Source organism: Dromiciops gliroides, chromosome 6 (assembly GCF_019393635.1).
Source record: "Dromiciops gliroides isolate mDroGli1 chromosome 6, mDroGli1.pri, whole genome shotgun sequence".
In the NCBI taxonomy this organism is placed as follows: domain Eukaryota; kingdom Metazoa; phylum Chordata; class Mammalia; order Microbiotheria; family Microbiotheriidae; genus Dromiciops; species Dromiciops gliroides.
The window spans coordinates 139,931,839-139,954,776 of record NC_057866.1 but is presented as its reverse complement, the minus strand read 5'-3'; the positions used below and the strand labels follow the sequence as shown (position 1 = coordinate 139,954,776).

The following is a 22,938-nucleotide window of genomic DNA, read 5'->3' as shown; positions in this document are numbered from 1 at the left end:
CACCTTGGTGTCTCTAAGTTGACTTCAAATTTAATCAGATTTTTCAAGACTCCCTAACTATTGTCCTAGAGATCTGGGTTATTCCTTTTCAACCAATGAATCTCTTGTGTTCCTCCCTTTTTGTATTCCCTATCTTTGAAGATCTTACTGTTGTATTTAAGAGGTTGAGGAAGCCTCCCTCTCTCAGTTTCAAAACAAATGCCACATCTTACCCACACCAGATGTGAAGAATAAAGTGTTTGACTCCAAATCAATGGGTGGTGAGGAGGAGGTGGGGTAGGTGAAGGAAGGTAAGGATTGGAATGAACAGAGACTTTAATTTGCCTGTTCTCAGAGGATCATTCACATGCAGAGTACAGTATTTTAGAATAAAATAAATGTACCTTTAAAGAAACAAAACAATAAATACGGATTTGGAATGCCTTGAAGCATAGCAGTATGCATGAATTCACAAGTCAGTGCAATAGATATTAGGGAGGGAAAAAGTGAGAAGGAATTAAACACAGTTTTCAAGATTCATGAAGTAATACTGCCAACAGGAAATTATGCAAGAAAAAAAATCTTCTTGGTTTCAATGACAAGATAGGAAACAATAGGTAGATAAAATGCTGGGGATGGCGGTGGGGGTCGTGAGGGTGGAGTTAAAGTAGGTATTGAGACAAAGTGAATATTACAAATTCTTTCCTTTCCTTAAACTTTAATTTTGTTGTCACCCCCCCCCCCCCAATATAGGGAGGTAAATAAATGCATTCCTAAACCACAGAAGTAAAGAAAGTTTGCACATAGATGGGAGAGCAGGAGGTAAAGGAATTATTTACAGGGAGATAGCATAAAGGGGTAGAAAGTGTTGGATTTAGTCAGAGGATCTGGGTTCAAATCCTAGCTCTGTTATTTGCTTCCTGAGTAATCTTGGGCATATCCCTTTACCTCTCTGGGTTCCTTCATCTATAAAGTGAGGGAATAGCTTCTAAAGTCTCTTTCAGTTCTAAGTTCATGATCTTATGAACAGTAGCCAGGATAAGTTTGGAAAAGGTAGAAGGCTATTCTGAGAAGACCTAGTTAATTCATAATTCACCCACTAGAGAAGAATGAAAGAAAAGGCACCAACAGTTTTGAATACACAATTAAGGGCTTGAAGCATTCCAAAGTGGGTAGGCCTTAGTAAAAAAAGGAAATCAAGGTGGATGGAGGGTGGTGACTTTACAACCTATTAAATTAAAATAGGTCAGCTTTTAAAAAGGCCACCCTTTGCCTTATTTAAGTCAACATAATCAAATTCTAATAGGAGACACTGCCTCTGTTCCCATCCTTCTCTTCTAAATGACCTTCCCCTTTGAGTGAGAGTACAATACTCATGGAGGCAACAACATTTATAGTAATGCTAATTATAAAGAAAAGGATAGTTTTAAAGGGGATGAGAAGCTAAAGGGAGGGTACAAAAACAATTTAGGGAGTTTGAACGAAACTGGGAGGAGTAACTTGATGTATCTTCCAGAAGGTCATTCGTTTGCCTGGAAAACTTGGATTTCATAATCTGGATGAAAGAAACAAAGCTAAAGATTACATTCCCAGGATTGACTCCTTCTCCAAAGGATACCGACAATCAGAGTCCTAGTCCTGGAACCAACAAATTTTAGAATTGTAGTGGGCTAAGAAAAAAAAAAAAGAATAGGAGGTCAGATTGGAGAAATTTAGAGTATAATTGAGGAGAGAGGGAAAACATACATACATAGAACAGGTGTAAATGTATTGACAAAGAAGTTTATGGATAAGTGCAAATTAGTGAAATGGAATGATGTATAATTGGAGAGGGGATGAGAAATTATCAGATGAGTGGACTGCTATAATTTTGTTTTGATTTCAATAGATCAGAAAAGTGGTATTGCAATACTTGGGGAAAATTAATTGATGTAAAGGTTCAAGAGACTGTGGGATTTTTAGGGCACCTCCATTACTATTATTCTCAGGCATCCCCTATAGTAGGGGACCCCAGCACAGGTAGCACAGGTCAGAAGCAGTCATAGCAGATGAAGGATGGGGATGGGAGTTAAAGACTTAGGATGTCTATGGTTAGTGCAACTCACCATTATTTTAGTCTCTCTCCCCCCACCCCCAACCCCTATCCTACCAAAAGCAAATCCTTAGGTGAGGCAACATAAAAGTAGTCAATCCCCACTGGATCCAGTGAGCTGGCATGGTGATTTTTTTTTTTTTTTGCAGGGCAATGAGGGTTAAGTGACTTGGCCGGGGTCACACAGGTAGTAAGTGTCAAGTATCTGAGGCTGGATTTGAACTCAGGTCCTCATGAATCCAGGGCCAGTGCTTTATCCACCGCAGCACCTAGCTGCCCCCAATGCTTTCTTTCTATGGTGATCCTTTCCACCTCAAGGTTCTCCTATAGCTAGCTATCTAGGGCCACTGACCTTAAGGAGGAAGTGTGAAAATCTGTCAAAAGAATATGGGACCAGAGTACACAAATATTTATTGCAGTTCTTTTTAATGGTGGCAAAGAATTGGAAACTGAGGAGTTGCCCATCAATTGGGGAATGGCTGAACAAGTTGTGGTATGTGATTGTGATGGAATACTATTGTACTATAAGAAATAAGAAGCAGGATGCTCACAGAAAAACCTGGAAAGAATTACATGAACTGATGCAAAATAAAATGAGCAGGACCAGGAGAACATTGTACATAGGAACAACTGTATTATACAACAATCAATTGTGAATGACTTAGGTACTTTTTCTTTGCTTTCTTTATATTTCTTAGGGTTTTTTGTCAGTTTTCTTTCACAACATGTATAACATGGAATATGTTTTGCATGACTGCACATGTATAACCTAGATTAAATGTCTTGCCTTCTAAATGAGGGGGAGGGAAGGGAAGGAGGAGAGAATTTGAAACTCAAAATTAAGAAAAAGAATGTTAAAATTTGGTTTTACATGTAACTGGGGAAAATAAAATATTAAAAAACCATAGGGAGGAGCATGATGTTCTGTACAAAGCTCCAACAGCCCCATATTAGCTACAGCTTTGGCAGCAAATTTTATGCTACTTAATTCCTTTTGTTCTTTTATTTTCAAATAATAAGTTTTTTTCTCCTTATCACCCCATCTCAAATTTAAAGAAAAAACAAAACCTTTGTAGTAAATATGCATTCATTTTGTTTCCTTATCACTTATTCTTCATTTTTTTTAAAGGCAATTGGGGTCAAGTGACTTGCCCAGGGTCACACAGCTAGTAAGTGTCAAGTGTCTGAGGCTGGATTTGAACTTAGGTCCTCCTGAATCCAGGACCAGTGCTCTATCCACTGTGCCACCTAGCTGCTCCCCTTCAATTTTCTTATAACTAATTTTGTATGTAAATTAAGATAACTAGTCAGTAGCTAGATGAACTTTCTAGGTAAAGTCATGATGACTTTGGAAGTATATATTTTAGTGGCCTCATAACGTTTTCTAAAAATTTGTTTCAATATATGGAAATGTTTCGGGGGGACTTGCAACCTGGATCAGGGGGGTAGCTTACCCAAAGAATTGGAGGTTCATCATGAATCTTGTGAAATAAAAAGAGACTTATTAGGAGATGAATATATGTCTGGGGAACAGATCACCTCAGTGACTGTCCCACTGGAGTAAGAGTTGACTGATCTTTTGTATCTTTACAAACCAAAGAAAGGGAAGGGAATTACAAGGTAAGGGTAAATGCAAAGACTGGGGCTGGATAACTAAGAGGGGATCTTTGATAACTGGGTATCAGTAGGATATACAGCATCCAACCATATCCAGCATATTCTCTAGCAGACTTTATTATTACTTATTATCATACTGGGATCATATCCTGCCACACCTCATACCTGAGGTGGGAGAGAGAACTGCTTTTCCCTCGGTCTTGGGGGTTGAGATCTTTAGGTTTCTTAGGGTCCCACTGTATTCCCATAACAATATTTTATATGTATACATACACACACACACACACACACACACATATATACACACATACATATATATCAACTTCATTTTAGTATAGTCGTTTTAGCTACTATTTTACATCACACCGACTATCATTTTCTTATCTCAGCATTTCTCTGACATTTGTTACAATTGCATAATTCTAAGGAGCTAGGAGACAGTGGCCTGAGCACGTTAGACTTTGAATCAGCAAGATTTGAGGTTAAATCTTCAGCTACTTCTTAAGTGTGATTCTGGGTCTGTGTTGGTCTTGGTCTCCTCATCTATCAAATGAGGATGATAATATTACTTCACCAGGTTGTTGTGATGATCAAAAGAAAGAACATATGTAAAGTACTTTATAAACTTTAAAGCACCACATGAATTTAAGCTGTTATTATTCCAATAGAAAAAAAAGAAGCAATAGAAATTAAGGAAAGAAATAATAGTCAAATATGCAGAGGAAGGCAAAACAGCCAAACCTAAAGAAATATATAATACATCATCATTTAAGCTCTATTGACTAAATTTTCTTGACCACTTTTTAATCTAGAAAAGAATTCTTTTATTTGTCTTCATTTTACTTTATATTTTATTTTCTTAAATACTTAAAAAAGGAGATGCAACAAATTATTTAAAGAATATTCATGGGTACCTATAAAGTTCAACTAACATAATTCGTATTTCTCATTTCTTATTTTATAATTTTTTCTGCTTTTAGAATGATTTTAGATTCCAAACTTAGATTTTAACATTGTCTTTTTTTTTTTTTTTGGTGAGGCAATTGGGGTTAAGTGACTTGCCTAGGGTCACACATCTAGTAAGTGTCAAGTGTCTGAGCCTGGATTTGAATTCAGGTCCTCATGACTCCAGGGCCAGTGCTCTATCCACTGTGCCACCTAGTTGCCCCAACATTGTCTTTTGAAAGGATTTTTTAATCATTTAAAATTATTCCTTAAAGAAGATGTTGGTGAACTCATGGAAGTAATGTCACTCCATTGCCAGCTGGCAGAGAGAATCCTTAGGGAGTTGGAAGAAATACGGATATAATTTAGTGTAAGCAGAAATGCTTATCTCATATTAATGTATTTTAATGATGTGTCATTGATTGCTATCCCATTTCAATGGGCCAGGTGTAAAATCTACAATATTTAAAGAAACACTTTTGTCCTAAATATTGAGGAATAGCAAAAAGACTAAATCAACCTCTTGATGAAAGCATCTGTGTTTGGAGAGGAGAAGTTGGAATTCTAACATAATACAATTACTGTTACTTAACTCTTGCAAATATCTATGCCAAGCAGAGGCACTTTTTTTTTTTTTAAAGGACTCCTCACTCCCTGTAATCATGTTTTATGCTTCAACAGTAACACTAATTAAATATGATTCTAACCCCCTGGATCACATGAGATAATATTTGTAAAGAGCTGTGTTACCTGGCAACAGTATAGTAGGCTTCCGCCATTCGCGGAAGACCATGGATCAGTGCCTTGAAGAGCCACAGGCCACAGTGTGGCTGTGCAGTTGGAAAACTGCGCTCTCTGTTGCCTGTTGGTTCCTGCGTCTCATTCGTTTTTCTTCCTCCAGAGCTTGGAGGGCAATAGCATAGGCACTTAATAAATACTTTTTTTTTTCTTCTCTCCTTCCCCCTGGAGTATCTGTTGCTTAGCCCAAAGGAAGCAAGGAATTTGTTTGAATTAAAATTCTAATTGTGTTATTTATCTTTGATTTAGTTAAAGATAAAAGTTTGGGAAGTTTCTCAGATTATAATCCCCATATAGTTTCTTAGACTATTCCATACTTAGGCTATATACACTCATAGCATCATAGAATTAGATCTGTCAGGGACCTCAGAAGCCACTTAATCTTTTTTGCAAATATGGAAACTGAGGTTTTGAGGTGAAAAGATTTGCTCAAAGTCACAGAGGTAGGAAGTGTCAGATCCAGGATTTGAAGTTAGGCCCTCTGACTCTCTATCTCTTTCCACTGTACCACAGTACTTCCTTTATCCTCCCCAAGATAATTGTTTAGAAGTGTAAAAATATTCTTGCTAGTTCAGGTGTGAGTTTTTCATTTTTGAGGCAGGTTGGTTAGAAAGTAATGATACTATAGATACTGAGAATAAGGAATAAAGCTGTTGTAATGCTGCAGCATGTCAGACCCTGTATTTTATTTTTAAATTTTTAAACAAATACAAAAAGAGAAAAGGAAAAAAAAAAACCTCATTGCCAAGTACACAGTAGAACACAAGAGGATTCAATATAAAACAATAAATTTCCATTTCAAGAAAACCTATAAAATAAATACTACATATAGTTTTCAAATCTCCCCCACTTTTTTTTGCTTCCTTGGTAGTTTTCTTTTGTTTTCTGCTGTGTGCTTTTTACTTTGTTATCTTCCCCCCCCCCTTCCCTCTAAAGAAGGCTGCGATTAAGTGGGTATACATATCCATATATGTATACATAGACATAAATATCTATACACATACAATATATCCTCATACATACATATGTGACTATAATATTGTGAGAAAATAATTATTAATAATTATTTTCTCACACTATGATTATTCCTACTCATCATCTATTTCTCTGAAGGTGAATAGCATCTTCCTTCACAAGTCCAATTCTTGTCATGCCTTTCCAAGTTAACCAGCTCATGATCTCCTACAGCAGAGCAATATGTCAACTCAATCACATCCTATTTGAGATATAGCCCATGAAAGTTTTCCCGCAATTTTCTGTATTCCTTCTATTTCTGGCAACAGGGGCTTTAGTTATACAAGAAAAATTTATTTACCCTATCCCTCCTCACTCCTCTGCTTTATTTCTACCCACTACCTTGCCCTCCCATTCTTTACCCTACCCTATTCTGGACCCTGCTCTAAGAGTCCCTTTCTTATCCTCTCCCCACTACCTTTTAACCCATTCATTTTAATTAAAAAAAATTTTTTTTAAAGGGGGAATGGGGTTAAGTGACTTGCCCAGGGTCACACGGCTAGTAAGTGTCAAGTGTCTGAGGCCGGATTTGAACTCAGGAACTCCTGAATCCAGGGCCAGTGCTTTATCCACTGCACCAACTAGCCGCCCCCTTTTAACCCATTCATGATGAGAGTAGTTTCCATCATTACCTGCTCTCTCCTCTATTAGCTTCTTTTGAATAATTTTTTCCCTTATTCCTCGTTTGGATGAGGTAATTACTCCTTTTCATCACTTCCTACATTTATTTATTTATTAATATTTAAGAATCACCCTGTCATACTCAGGTCAGCCAAAGCATTTCTATTAAACTACCCAAATAATAATGACAGTCATAAAGATACTGCTAATGTTTTCACATATAAGAAGTAAACATTTTGTCCTTATTGAGTCACTTATGTTTCCCTTATTTTCTCCTGGATGTTATATGCCAAATTTTCCCTTAAGTTCTGGGTTTTTTGTCACAAAAACCTGAAAGTCTTTCAATTCTTTAAATGTCCTTTTTTTCCCCATTCAGGATTATACTTAACTTTGCTGGGTAAGTTACCCTTGGTTGTTACCCCAGCTCTTTTGCTCTATGGAATATAATATTCCAAGACCTATAGTCATTCAATGTAATAGTTGGTAGGTCTTGTTTAATTCTTATTGTAGCTCCATGATATTTAATTTTTTTCTTGTTGATTCCAATGTTTTCTCCTTAACATAACTCAGCTATGATATTACTGCAGATTTTTCTCCTGTGATCTCTTTCAGGTGGTAAGTGGTTGGTATTTTCTATTTCTGCTTCGTCTTCTTGTTCTAGAACTTCAGGGCAATTTTCCTCGATACATTCTTGGATAATTGTAATGATTGTATCATGATCCTTTTTTTAATTGTAATTTTCAGGTAGTTCTTATATTCTTTCTCCTTGATCTGTTCCCTGGATCAGTTGTTTTTCTGATGAGATGTTTCACTTTCTCTTCTATTTTCTTGATTCTTTTGTTTTTATTTTATGATTTCTTGTTGTCTTAGAATGGCATTACCTTCCTCTTGCTGAATTCTAGTTTTCAAGGAATGATATTCCTCCCTAAACTTTTGATTATCTATTTCAAGTTGGTTGACTTTCTTTTTCAGGAGGAGATTCTTTCAATGACAATTTTATCCTCTGATTCTATAATATCAGGGCAGTTCTCCTTGATAATTTCCTGGAATATGGTAGCTAGACTCTTTTTCTGATCATGGCTTTCATGTAGTCCAATAATTCTTAAATTGTCTCTCCTGGATCTATTTTCCAGGTCAGTTGTCTTTCCAATGAGGTACTTCATATTTTCTTCTATTTTTCATTCTTTTGATTATATTTGACTGGTTCCTGGTGTCTCATGGAGTCATTAGCTTCCATCTGTCCAATTCAAAATTTTAAGGCATTGTTTTCTTCAGACATTTTTTGCACCTTCTTTTCTATTTGGCCAAATGAATTTTTTAAGGAATTGCTTTCTTCAGTCAATCTTTGTGCTTCCTTTTCCAAGCTGTTGATTCATAATTTTCTTGTGTTGCTTTCATTTCTCTTTCCATTTTTTCTTCTACCTCTTTCAAATGATTTTTAAAATCCTTTTTGAGCTCCTCCAAGAAGGCTTTTTGGTCTTGAGACCAATTCATCTTCCCTCTTGTGTCTTCACATGTAGGCAATTTGAGAGTATTGTCCTCATTTGAGTTTGTGTTTAGCTCTTCCCTGTCTACACAGAAGCTCTCAATGGTAAAAGCTCTTTTCTGTTTCTTACTCATATTGTAGCTTTTTTTTTTTTAAAGTTGAGGTCTGCTCCTGGGGCACAAGATCACTGACAAGGGTCATTGTTTCAAGTTTCTTGTACTGGGGGATAGGGAACAAAAAACCCAGGCAAAGACTTAAGATAGATGAGGACCAAGGGCAGAACCAGGATGGCAGAGAGAAGCCAGCAAGTTGCCTGAGTTCTCCTGTAGTTCCCTCAAAAAGAACATTAAATCAAGCATCTAAACAGATTCTGAAACTACAGAACCTACAAAAAGACAGAGACACAATCTTCCAACTTGAGATAATTTAGAAGACTTCAGGAAAGGTTGGTCTCACTTGGGCAAAAGAGTAGCACAATGCAGCTCAGCATAGTGCAGCGCAGCATAGAGGGGGTCTGAGCAAGTCAGCAGGAAGCTCTTGGCCACAGCAGAGCAACAGAGGCTCCTTGATCCTGGCTCAGCAAGCTGGTATCACAGCAGGCCAGTTGAGAGATCTGCCAGCACCAGCTGAGAGGGCAGACTGCCTGGTGAAGGGCCACCCACAGGACAGGCACGACTGGGCTGGGCCATCCCAGCTCCTGGAGCAAGCACAGGGAGCAAGCCCAGGGTCATAAGGAATCTACAAGCCATAGAAGCCTCACAGTAGAATCTGTTTAGAGGCTTGATTTAATGTTCTTTTTGAGGGGACTGCAGGAGAGCTCAGGCAACTTGCTGGCTTCTCTCCGCCTCCCTAGCTCTGATCTTGGTCCTCATCTGTCTTAAATCCTTGCCTGGGTTTTCTGTTTCACTTTTTTATAAGCATTTTTCTATGCTTCAGAAGATTGAAATGAAATAAGAATTCAATGGTTCTGTGTCTCCTTGACCATGGAATCAAGAAAATTTGAGTTCAAATCCAGCCTGGTTGACTTTCTTTTCATAATTTTCTTGATTTTCTTGGCTTGCTCTTATTTTTTTCTACTTTTTCCTCAATTTTTCTTTTTTTGAGTTCTTTCAAGAACTCTTTCTGTGCTTGGGACTATTTGACATTTCTCATTGAAAAAGGAGTGGCTTTTTTTAGCTCCATTATCTTCCTCTGAATATAAACCCAGATCTTCTCTATCTGCATAGTAACTTTTTATGGTTAGGTTCTTTCTCCTTTGCTTGCTCATTTTTATTGATTTATTTATATTTGTTTTGTTTTCATTTTCCCTTTTTTTTTTCCTAATAATAAACATTTTTACTTATAGTTTTGAGTTTCAAATTTTATCCCTTATTTTCTCCCTCTCCTCTCTCCTCCTTGAGGTGGTAAACATGTGTGATTACGTAAAATATTACCGTATTAGTCATTTTGTACAAGAAAACTTGAATAAAAGGAAAAAAATGAAAGAAAGTGAAAAATAGCATGCTTTGGTCTGTGTTCCATCAATATCAATTTTTTCTTTGGAGGTGGATAGTATGCTTCATCATTAGTTCTTTGGTATTGCCTTGGATCATTATATTGCTGAGAATAATTGTCATTCACAGTTCTTCATCAAACAATATTGATGTCTCTGTAAACAATGTTCTCTTGCTTCTGTTCTCTTCACTATACATCAGTTCATACAAGTCTTTCCAGGCCTTTCTGAAATCATCCTGCTTGTCCTTCCTTACAACACAATAATATTCCATCACCCTCATATACCACAGTTTGTTTAGCCATTCCCCAATTGATGGACATTCCTTTGATTTCCAATTCTTAGACACCACAAAAAGAGCTACTATAAATATTTTTGTACAAAAAGATCTTTTCCTCTTTTTGGGTATGTCTTTGGGATATAGCCCTAGCAGTGGTATTGCTAGATCAAAGGGTATGTACAGTTCTATAGCCCTTTGGGCATAGTTCCAAATTGCTCTCCAGAATGGTTGAATCTTTTCATGACTCCACTAACAGTGGATTAGCATCCCAGTTTTCCCACATCCCCTCCAACAGTAAATATTTTACTTTTTTGTTAGTTACCATTCTGATAGGGGTGAAGTGATACCTCAGAGTTGTTTTAATGTCTATTTCTCTGATCAATAGTGATCTAGAGCATTTTTTCATATCATTATAGATAACTTTGCTTTCTTTGTCTCAAAACTGCCTGTTCATATCCTTTGACCATTTTATTATTTTTTTTAATGACTCACATTTATTTCCTTCAACTATTTTTTTTGGGGGGGGGTGAGGCAATTGGGGCTAAGTGACTTGCGCAGGGTCACACAGTTAGTAAGTGTCAAGTGTCTGAGGCCAGATTTGAACTCAGGTCCTCCTGACTCCAGGGCCGATGCTCTATCCACTGCACCACCTATCTGCCCCTCCTTTGACCATGTTCAATTGGGGAATGACTCGTAAGCAATTGTATTCTGAGGTCTGTCTCAGGGCCCGACCTTAGGCTCTCCTCTTCACTCCTAAGCCACAGCTAGGCTCCCAGCCACACTATCCTGCAAATAATCTTGCTCCCTGTGGTCCCTCTGGTGACTGCAAACTACAGCTGTTCTCTCTGCCCTGAAACTGAAACCAGGGACTCTGCTCTCCTGCAGGTGCTCACAGCCCACAGAGTCCCCATCCATTGCTTCTGCACTCACCAGGTGTGTGCTAGCTCCTTCTACCTATAGTCACAGTCCAGGATGCATCTCATCAACAATAGCTGTTTTTAGTGTCCCTCAACACTAGAAGGCCTTTCAGTCTTCCCCTACTCAACCTTCCGATGCTCATGCTGTCTGTGAGATGAACATTTCTAAGGCTGAGGCTGCCTCTCAACCCATCTGCCTCCAGGGCTTGTTGTTTTGTTGATTCTGCAGGGTTAGCCTGGAAGGGTTTGCAGGTCACTTAGGCAGAAGCGTCCACCCCTGAAGTTGGGTCTTTACTGGGATCTTCTTAAATTGTCTTAGGAAGATACCTGCTTCAACCCAAGTCTATTTCTGCTGCTCTGAGCTATGGTTTGTTTTTTCTTTTTTTGTGTGGAGGAAATTTGGAGAGCAAAAAGTTGTCTGACCGACTCTGCCATCTTCCCAGAAGCCTTTCCAGACTTTTTATTTAAAAAAAACTCCCTGGCAATACAGCAGCAATGAAACTATGGTTTGCCTGATTGACTGCCTTTCTCTTCTGTCATCTCCCAGGTACTGGGGAGTCAAGAGTCATCTGTCATGTGGCATTGGCTTGTGATGGATGTCTTCATAGGGTAACTGGACCAGGAATATGTTGGTAAATATTTGATAATAGATCTTATGTGGGGAGGGGGGGAACCTGTCAAACAAAACATTTTTAAGTTGAATCTGTGTTGTTAACATTTTCCCATCACTTTCTTAAGCCTAGACAGCTCTGATTCATAGCATTTGCCATTTTGTGATGAGTAAATATTCAACTGAAAAACTAATAACTAGCTCTAGTGAGTTGGTATGAGCTGGTTCCAGAATACCTATTAGTATATACCCACCTCCAGAACCCTCCAACAACTCAATGTGTTCAGGCTTCAGAAAGCTAGTTACATTTCTGTACAGTATATATTCTTTGTGTTGTACAGCCCCTGAGGTTTTTAGAATCATAAATAATAATTAGCTTATACAATATTACTCTTCCAGGAGTTCAAGGAACCATAAGGCTTCATTATATATAATAGCATTCTTCTCAAGCAGGCAGATAGTGTTATTTCTTATCTTATCTAAAGATAAACATTTAGTAGCAGAACTAAAGCTGGTATCTATGTTTTTGACTCCTAGTCAAGTTGTCTGACATGGCTCTTCTATTTGACTGATTAAGATGTCTCATCTCACTGATAACTATTTTTTCTTGATTTCATCAGTAAGTAATTCTATGGCATTTAGACTCCCAAAGGGTCTTATTATGGTTAGTAGATAATTTGGACAATAGACAACTGAAGAAGGTAAATAGGAGAGATTATTGTCTTCATTTTATAGACTAAGAGACTGGGTCAGTTCATTTGCAATCCATGATATGATGGAGTGACTAAGTCATGTGGTAGACATCAGTATATAGAACATCTTGCAGTATCACAGATAGTTAGAATTGGAAGAGTTGCTTCTAAGATTCTCAATCTGACTATCAAATATCCCTGATCAACTGTCTATATGTAAAATACAGGTAATAATACTAGCACCACCTATCTCACAGGGTTGTTGTGAGGGAGACATCTTGTAATATGCTATCAAAATATGAGTTAGTCTTTCTTCTTTGTCTCCATACACTTTTCAATTCTGAATATACTTATTTTCCAAGTCTCTATCTATGACCTTTTCTTTTCTCTCTACATTAAGTAATCTTATCCAGTACCACAATTTTCCACTATCATGCTTCTACCCTTATTTCTCCAATATATCCCTAACTGTCTTCTCAGACTCTACATTTCCAACAACTTGTTGGACAATGCCATCTGAACATCCCACATGTACCACAAATTCAACATATCCCCAAACTCATCAGCTTCTTCCCATAGTTCATCTTGATTCTTTTAATTAATTGTACCATTTAATTAATTGTACCAAAGACAGTCTTGGAATCTTGGAGTCACTTTTGTCTTTTGTCTTTCCATTTTTTCCTCTACCTCTCTAACTTTATCTTCAAAGTCCTTTTTTAGTACCTTTATGGCCTGAGACCAATTCATATTTTTCTTGGAAGCTTTAGATAAAGGGGTCCTGATGTTGATATCTTCCTCTGAGTGTTCACCTTGATCTTCCTTGTCACTAAAGAAACTTTCTATGGTCCTCACTTTTCTTTGTCTGCTCATCTTGCCTTTCTTTTACTTGACTTTTAGCTCCTTAAAGTGGGGCACTGTTTCCAGGCTGTAGTATCCCAAGCTTCAGAAGTCCCAGGTGGTATGATTTAAAGAGGATCAGTTTCTTCACTCGCCTGGCCTGTTCTCTTGCTAATCAACCAGCTTTGTGTGTTGTGGTTTTTAGCTCTGATGAGCCTGTGCCCCTCCCCAACCTGGGCAACTGCTATTCAAGCCTACCTCCTAGTTCCCAGCAGGGCTGAAAAACCCAAGTTCTGTCTCAGCGCCAACATAGACCCCTGTAGTCTCCCCCCTGCCAAGGGCTCAGCCCTCTCACCAGACTGTGAGCTTAGTAGTTCTAGATGACACTTGTGCTTCAGTTGATTCAGAGGCTGGGGATGGGGAGGGGGGCGGTCTCCTTCTCTGGTGAGGCCTTCTGGGACTGGATCTGTGTCAGGGTGACTGTGGGGTTGGGATCCACTCCTGTCTCAACACCGCAGCTCCCTCCTTCTGACCTTCCAAGCTATTCTTAGTTGGAAGATTATTTCAGCCCATTCTTCTGGGGGTTTTGCTGCTCTGGGCATTGTCCTATGGCAGGATTTGGATGTTTTTTGGAGAGATTATGTCATGAGTTCAAGAGCTCACTTTTTCTTCTTTTTTGTAATAATCTTCTCTGTCCATCTCCACCTGTCAAAAACTGTTTTTATCCTTCTAAGTCCAATTCAAATATTACTTCCTTCAAAAAAGCCTTTCTGGATATCCCTAACTGGATATATTTTCTCCTGCCTCTGAATCTCTCACAGGACCATGTCTCCTACCTCTGTTTTGGAACTTGGGCTGGAGTTATTGTAGACTTGTTTTTCTTTTCCCCTTCTCTTCTTTCTCTTCTACACAGGCATACGATTGAAAGCTCCTTGAATATTTTGATTTTTTTGTTATCATTTCTCATTTTTTAAATACAGAAACTTGCACCTGGAAGACCTTTTATAAATATTTGTTGAAATGACTTTGTCCACTGAGCTAGTACTTATCAAGCAGTAGATTTCAATTATCTAGGACACTAACTAATTATGGTTACTGTAATAATAATAACAATTACAAACTTGTATAAAAGCACACAGTCATTTTTATTAGTTGTTATTGCATACCAAAGTTCCATGAGGTAGAGAAGTATAACTATTAAAAGAGAGAGAAAGGTCAAGTATAGTGGGAAAAGTGCAAGGACCAAGAGATATGTCCTGGTTGTGTAGCAATGCCCTTTGACTTAAGGCAAGTCACAACCTCCCAGTCTCTCAGTTTTTCTACTTGTAAAATGGGGATAATTAACCTTGTCTACTATATAACTCACAGACATAGCCAAGATTAATGGATAAATATAGGTAAAGCATTAACAGCATGTCATAAAAATTGTAAAGTATACTAAAGCTATTATTATGAGTAATTTGGTCCACATTCCACAGGGCAAAGTGGGAAAGCTGGGGTTTGAGGTCTCAGTTATCAGCATTCTAGCTTGTTGCTCCAAACGGTGTACTTCATGGCTGACAATTAATTTTCTGTAGCGGTTTCAGCAGAAGTAATGGTGTAGAGTGGGTTGGATAATACTTGGTGAGATCCTCTCCATAGGCAGAAACCACAAGAATTCCAGCAAATGTAATGCCTCCTTTGTCAAGCCTTCCTTTCTTAGAGGAAATGATTTAATTTAAGAAAAGCCTTCTGCCTTCATGACAGTTGATTCACCTAAAATTTTTCTTTTCACATTCTTTACATCTTCTTTTACTCTTGGAAACTTGGGCCTCTCCAGAGGACACTGCATCCCTGGCCACCTTCTCAGCATAGGGTGCTTCTGTTTCCTTATTTCTTGTGATATGTCAGCTATTCTTCCTCTTTTCTCATGAAAGTCAGTATCTAGCTGAATTCTGTTATTTGAGTGTTCTTAGCCTGATGTTCATGAATTTGTTTTAAAAATATTTTAATAAGTGTATTTCCACATAATTGGTTTCCTCTGTAATCCTATATTTTTTATTTTATTCACAAGAAACATTCTGAGAAGTGTGATGTTACAGGGGGTGGCACCCTGATTCTCACAGAAGAGGTCTATAGGTTTCACCTGACAAAGGGGTCCATGAAACAACAAAAAAAAAGGTTAACAGCCCCTATCTAATACAATGTTTGCCCTTATACTGTGAGTGAGATTTTCCCCCCACCCTTTAGATTTAAATGATTTAATTATTATAATAAACAGTATATAGACTTAGAATGGTGATTTAAAATGTTTAGGTATTCTTTGGTAGCTTAAGATAATAATGAAGGAAGTAAGACAGATCCATGTGTAGCATATCAATTTATAATTTACAAAGTACTTTCTTATAATAATCCTGTGAAATAAATGTCACAAATATTATTATCCCCATTTTCACAGGTGAGAAATTTTGGCCTAAAAAGTACAGTGACTTGCTGAAAGTCACAAGGCTATCCAGTGCCAGAGACAGGACTCAAACCCAGATCTTTGGACTCTGAGGCCAGTGTTGTTGGTTTTTTTTTTCATCATGGGACACTCCCTCGTATATACTTAATTACTCTACAATGCTAATAAAAGAAGCAGCTTGCTATTGTGGCTAGAGTGCTAGCCTTCAAGTCAGGAAGACAGGTTCAAGTCTTGTGTGTCAAACTTTTTGTGTATAGGTAGCTCTAAGCCTCAGAAAAAAGAGTATCTATTTGTATTGGTCAAGGTCATTTCTAGAAGTTCCCTGTGTCGATGAAATCACATGACTGATTTAAAAAATAGTTAATGTGTTTTGTTTGTTTGTATTTTTAGTTAATATGTTTTCTAGCAATGGTTCTTAGAATAGATGAGTTTAACAAATTGGTAGAAACGATTTATCAATCTTTTACGTGAATTGTATGCCATTTGTCCCTTCCCCTTTATAATATTAATTTGTTTAGTCACTCTTCCAAGCTTTTTTTCCTTCCATAAAGAAGAGATGTGTAAATGAATCCAGTCTTAAATTCCATTCTCTATGCTCAGCTCTGGCCTCTGTCCATACTTAGCTCTAGGAATGAACTAGAGCCAGCTCCCAGAAACAACTATTAAATTATCAGTGCCTTGGAAATTGGCAAATATTTCAAATCAGACTTGATTTATTGTTTTGTTGATTGTTGAGATTTATGAAAGTGTTGGAAAAATATTAATAATGCAAATTAAACTGAAAAGTGTGTTGGCCTGCTTTTTCTCCCCTCAGAGAACAGTAGTTAAGCATTTTTCAGGATATTCCTGCTCAGTTCTCTCTTCTAGGTTCCCTTTTCCCCCTTTCCAAGGCTAAGACTAGGTTTCTAGAACCCTTGGGACTGCATGTCAAGTCAGCAAGCATTTGTTAAGTATCTCCTCTATGTCAGGCACAGTGCTAAATATGGAAGACACAAAGAAAACCAAAAACAGTTGTTTTTTTTTTTAAACTCACAGTCTAGGGCAGCTAGGTGGTGTAGTGGATAGAGCACCAGCCCTGGATTCAGGAGTAACTGAGTTCAAATCCGACCTCAGACACTTAACACTTACTAGCTGTGTGACCCTGGGCAAGTCACTTAACCCCAATTGCCTCACTAAAAAAATAAAATAAAATAAAATTCTAATTTGGGGCGGCTAGGTGGCGCAGTGGATAGAGCACTGGCCCTGGAGTCAGGAGTACCTGAGTTCAAATCCGGCCTCAGACACTTAACACTTACTAGCTGTGTGACCCTGGGCAAGTCACTTAACCCCAATTGCTTCACTAAAAACAAACAAACAAACAAAAAACAACAAAAAAAAACCTCACAGTCTAAAAGATGTCTATCAATGAAGCACACAGGCTATGCATTTGTTATTCTTCACCCTTGCTACATGACCTACCCATATCTTTTTCTCATTCTATATTTCTAGATTCATACATCAAGCTGTATTTAGTACCTATTATGTGAAAGGAATTATACTAGTCTCTGAAGAAACAAAGACAAAACAAAACAAAAAATCTCTTCTCCCCAGGAGTTCAGCAGATATAATATGTAAAAGAACAAGTATATACATGATTATTTGAGAACAAAGAAAGAACAAAAAACTAGGAGAACAAGGAAAGATTTTTTTTAGGATCTGGCACGTAATCATAATCTTTAATGAAATTAGAGATTCTAAAGAGCTGGAGGTGAGAAAGAACTGAAATTCAGGCTTAGAAGATAGCCTGTGGCATGACACAAATGTCGGAAATGCATGTATGGAAAGCTGGGTAGACAAGTTTGGATGAAATATCTAAGGCTTGAAGGATGATAGTGTGAAATAAGCCTAGGAAGGACAGGCTAGGGCTAGGATGTGATGGGCTTTAAAAGACAAGGTTAAAAGGTTGTTTGTAAAAAATGCTATACTCAATAGGTAGCCATTGTAGGGTCTTAAGGAGAGTGGCATATTTTAGGAAGATTATTCTGGCAACAGTGACCAATTAGGACAATTATAATAGTACAGGTGGGAGGTAATGAGGTCTGAACTAGATGGCAGCTTATAGGTTGAGAAAAAGAAAGTGCTGAAATATATTTTTTGAGGTGTAGTGAGCAAACTTTGGAAATTGATTGGTCATAGGATGTGAGGGAGAGGGAAAATTGGGGATGGTTCTGACATTTTAAACTTGGGTGACTAGAAGGATAGGGGTGTCCTTAATAGAAAAAAATGAAGTTTGGAGGAAAGATGGTTATGGAAGCAAAAGAATGAGGTCAATTTTTGGACTTGTTGAGTAGTGAGGTCAGAAGTCAGATTACATTTATTGGGAAGTGAGGATGGAGGTAATGAACACAGATGGCTTCTTCTAGGAGTTTGGCTATGAAAGGGAGAACAACATTAAATTACACTATCCTTTTTGCCATTTATCCTTTTGCAGTTCTTCAATGACAATGTTTTGCAGGCTATTTATGCCTTTACATTCCCTATTGCCCTTTGGGTGACCTGCAATTTTAATTCTTTGGAGTTTGTGAATTATTATTATTCACTGCAATACAGCATCACCAGAAGAATGTGGACAGGCCTTTATTTTAGGGAGGAGTTTAGGATCATTAAGAGTATTGCACAATTCCATAAATACAATCTAGCCTGCCCTCTTTTTCCTATTCAATTTTGGACCCAGTTCATTGTCCATGTGCTATGTCTGTTTATGTGTAGTGATGTAAAAGCTATATGGATTGTTCAATTACTGCCTACCATGATCTGAACCAAGTGTCATTCTTAGCTCTTGGTACTTACAAAAACAGATAGTGGGCTTAATTTAGCTAATGGACTATGGTTTGTCGATCTCTGTTATGGACAGTAGACTTGAAATAAGGAAGACCTAGGTTCAAATCAAACTCATACATTTCCTAATTGTGTGACCCTGGGCAAGTCACTTCACTTCTCAGCTTCAGTGTCCTTATCTATATGATATGACAGCTAAACTAGATGACCTCTAAAGTTCCTGATAGGTCTAAATCTATGATTCTATGATCCATTTGATATTTTTTTCTCTGTGGAGAGGCCAAATATCTTTGAGTGATTATGCATCTCATTTAAACAGTAGTACCCCATAGTGGATGATAAACTGACCTTTGAACCAGCAAGACCTGGATTTATTTTTCCCCTCTGACATTAGTTGTATGATCATGGCGAAATCATCTAACCTCTCCTTGTTTTTGGCAACTCTCAAAGACTAAATGTTGCAAAGAAGGCACCACCCTACATTGTTAGAGAGAGTTTTCTCATTTGGGAAATCTCCATATCAATAAGTTATAAGTTACTGACCTTTACTTAGGAGGCTCTGCAGTGTTCTATGCTTTGATGCAATCAGCAGAATGTCATTTGCAAACAAGAACTTAAGTGAAGGAAAGTTTAATTCTTAGAGCATAAGCACTTACTATGTTGCTTCATAAACTCCTCCACTCTTCTCCTCCACAATCTTCTTTCTTAAATTTTAAGGTCCTAGAAGGCAGAGGCTATGTGAATTCAATGAACTTTTTTGAGCAAGTGGAGCTTAATAAAGAGCTTTGCCGATAACATGTACAACAGATCAGATATTTCTTTACTATTATGGTACCACTAATATTTTTACAATCTTTCTCTTTGAACCCAAAGAGGTAGTGATATGCCATATTCAAAATTTCCTTTTAAAAGTAAGTGGAGGGGCAGCTAGGTGGCACAGTGGCCAAAGCTCTGGCCCTGGATTCAGGAGAACCTGAGTTCAAATCTGGCCTCAGACACTTGACACTTGCTAGCTGTATGACCCTGGCTGGGCAAGTCACTTAACCCTCATTGTCTCCCCCCCCCCCCCAAAAAAAAGTAAGTGGAATAAAAAACTACTGTCTACATATTTTAGATGGCTAAATAAAAGCACGGGGGCAGCTAGGTGGTGTAGTGGATAAAGTGCTGCACCTGGAGTCAGTATGACTCATCTTTGTGAATTCCAATCTGGCCTCAGACACTTACTAGCTATGTGACCCTGGGAAAGCCATTTAACTCTCTTTGCCTCAGTTCCCCATCTGTAAAAATGAGCTCAAGAAGGAAATGACAAACTACTCCAGCAGCATTTCTGAGAAAACCCCAAATGGAGACCCTTAGAGCTGGAGATGACTGAAGAATGACAACAGCAAATAAAGGCATGGAGGGATTACAGAGGATAATAGCCACCCAGTGGGAGAATGGTCTAGTACTATGTAATACTGATTGAGAACTCCCTTTATGAAGAGTTCTGTACCTATGGAAATATAGTGCCATCAGATAGGAGGTGGCACAGTATAGGGGACACAACCCGGGATTGGTGATCAGAACTGGGTTTGAATCCTGGTTCCGCTATTTGTTACCCGGGTAACCTTAAGCAAATCACAAGCTGCCTGGGCCTTTTTTTTTTCTCATCGGTTCCGTAAAGTCATTGGACTAAATGACTTCTAATCCCTCTACTCTAGGATATCATCAAAGTCAAATATAAAAAGATCCCAATTGAGCACTATTAATAAAAGTGTTTGGGGAATGGCTGTGGGAAGCCTGTTAAATCAATATTCATTCAACAAATATCAAATCCCTAATATGCAGAGTTCTGTGGTATGTGGTGAGAAAAGTAAGAGATTTAGATAACACAGGTTGCTCTCTGGTAGATTATTCTCTAGTGATAATTAAACACAATATTAGTTGGTTATCTATAATGCTACCAATTTGAAATTTCTAAAGCCCAGTTCTGACCATGTCACTTCCCAATTTAAGGAACTCCAGGGGCTCTGTATAGTTCTTTCAATGCCCAAATTTAAACTCTTCTGTTTGTTTTTTAAAGTCCTTCCCAATTTGACCCAAACCTTCTTTTCCAGCCTTATGTTGTTCTTCTTGATGCACTGTATATTTAGCAGCTCTTCCCCAGGGCCAAAGGGCATTTCCATCTTATGTCTCAGAGCCTTTGCATACACTGCCTCAAAAATGCCTAGCATGCACTTTTTCTTTCCCTTTGACTGTTAGAATCCCTAGATTCCTTGAAAGCAAAACTCAAGTGCCACCTCCTATTAGAAGCTTATCCTGATCTACCCTGGTGATAGTGCCCCCTATCCCCCATTACTTTGTATGTGTCTTCTTTTTGATGTTATATATGAAACTCTTCTTCATATGAGAAAGACACAGAGACACACACACACAAAGACAGAGAGGTAGAAAGAAATGGAGACAGAGTGGTAGGGACAGAGAGAGAACCAGAGAGACAGAGACAGAGACATAGTCAGAGACAGAAAGACAAAGAGACAGAGAGAGACAGAAAGACACACACATAAAGAGAGAGAGAGAGAGAGAGAGAGAGAGAGAGAGAGAGAGAGAGAGAGAGAGAGAGAGAGAGAGAGAAACTTCAATATAGGCTCACAATGAAATCTAGGTCTGTTGGTCTTCCCTAGAGTGAAATACACTCATTTATAACAAACATTTGCTCAAAATGCAATGAAGTAGCACATTTTAACTGTAGCAAAATACATTCCAAACATACAGGCAGCAAATAAACATGATTTAGAGAGAGCATGAAACTCTTGAAATACCAATTCACCAGGCAGCAGTGAAGTAGAGGAAGAGGAGGGAGCAGAAAAGAGATTAACTCACCAGATCCTATAGTGGCAGGAAATTCTGTCCAGGTAGATCACTCCTTAAGTGGGTTGGTCAAACAGACAAGGCTCCAACTATTCATGGTTTTACTCAATTTGGGCAGCAGCAGCAGCAGCATCCTTACATTTGCATTTTGCTGACTGATCATAGTTTGTGTCTACCTGCTGGGCTCCAAAGTTCCCAAATTTCCCCATCCTGCACAGTTTCTTTCTCCCATGATCCTTTATTTTCTTTCTCCAGTTATGAAAAACTACACTTCCTATCAGCACCATTGTTGATGAAGGCTCTACATTTATATGTAGTGTATCCCTTAATAAAATGAAAGCTTCTTAAAGGCAGGAATTTTTTGTGTTTTGTTTCTTTGTATTCTCAGCTAATATCTTTTGGCCTATAAGAGTTGTTTACTAGATGTTTGTTATATAGGATTGTTAAAAAATGAATAGAAGAAGTGCAAACCAAAAGGATATGTGAGGTCTATAGGAAAATGTTTATTAGTTGAGATCAATTGAGAGGATGGTGTTGATTAATCGATTAATTAATTCTAAGTTTTAAAGGATGAGTAAGCATTCAATCAATAGGTGAAGAAGATGGGGTAGGAAATTCCAGATTCAGGGAACTGGCTGAGTCAAGGCATTAACAATGCTCAGAACATCGGAGTTTAGTTGTAGTGTAGAGTTCATTGAGGGGAGTGAAAGTCAAGGCAATGAATGTAAGGCTGTGGTGGCCCCTGAAAACCAAACAAGAAAACTGGATCTCTAGTTTGTAGGCAGTGGAAGGCCACTGAAGATCCTTGAATAGAAGAGTGATCTGACCAGATTTAGGCATAAGAAAGACTATTCAGACAGAAATCTTATCCTTTAGCATTTTGACATAGCTCCTACCATTTAGTTGTTTGTTAGGCAAGAAGAATGGCCCTGAAGCATATAATATATCTGAAAAATCAAAAGTATAGATAAATGCATTATTACTAGTTCCATCATCAAGAATAAAAGCAAATATTTAATATTATCTTTTCACATTTTAATTTTTTCATGTCTTTTTTTAATTTCATGTTTTAATTCTGCATAAGGATTTGAATAATGTATTTAGTAATCTTGTGGCACAATACAAAAAGTGCTTGTTTTGGAGTCAGAAGACATCAGTTCAAATCCTAGCTTTGTAGTTGACCACCTAGTGCTATCCCTCTCTGGGCTTCAGTTTCTCATTGAACTAGATTACTTGGAAGGTCCCTGACAGTGTGAAATCTAATAATATGGATTTCTAATGTCATTCTATGTATTTTATTTTATGCATTTAAAAACATGATTCTGGGGCAGCTAGGTGGCGCAGTGGAAGAGCCACCGGCCTGGAGTCAGGAGTACACTGAGTTCGAATCCGGCCTCAGACACTTAACACATACTAGCTGTGTGACCCTGGGCAAGTCACTTAACCCC

General features: G+C 38.0%; 1 protein-coding gene across 1 annotated transcript in view; it reads left to right on the top strand.

Moving 5' to 3' along the window:
• The first annotated feature begins 442 nt into the window (after positions 1 to 442).
• Positions 443 to 22,938, top strand: part of LOC122732573 (transmembrane protease serine 11E-like) — a 67,752-nt gene continuing 45,256 nt past the window's right edge. Inside the window, 2 exon segments of the mRNA XM_043972805.1 lie at positions 443 to 553; positions 556 to 596. Of these exon segments, the coding sequence (XP_043828740.1) occupies positions 443 to 553; positions 556 to 596 (152 nt within the window).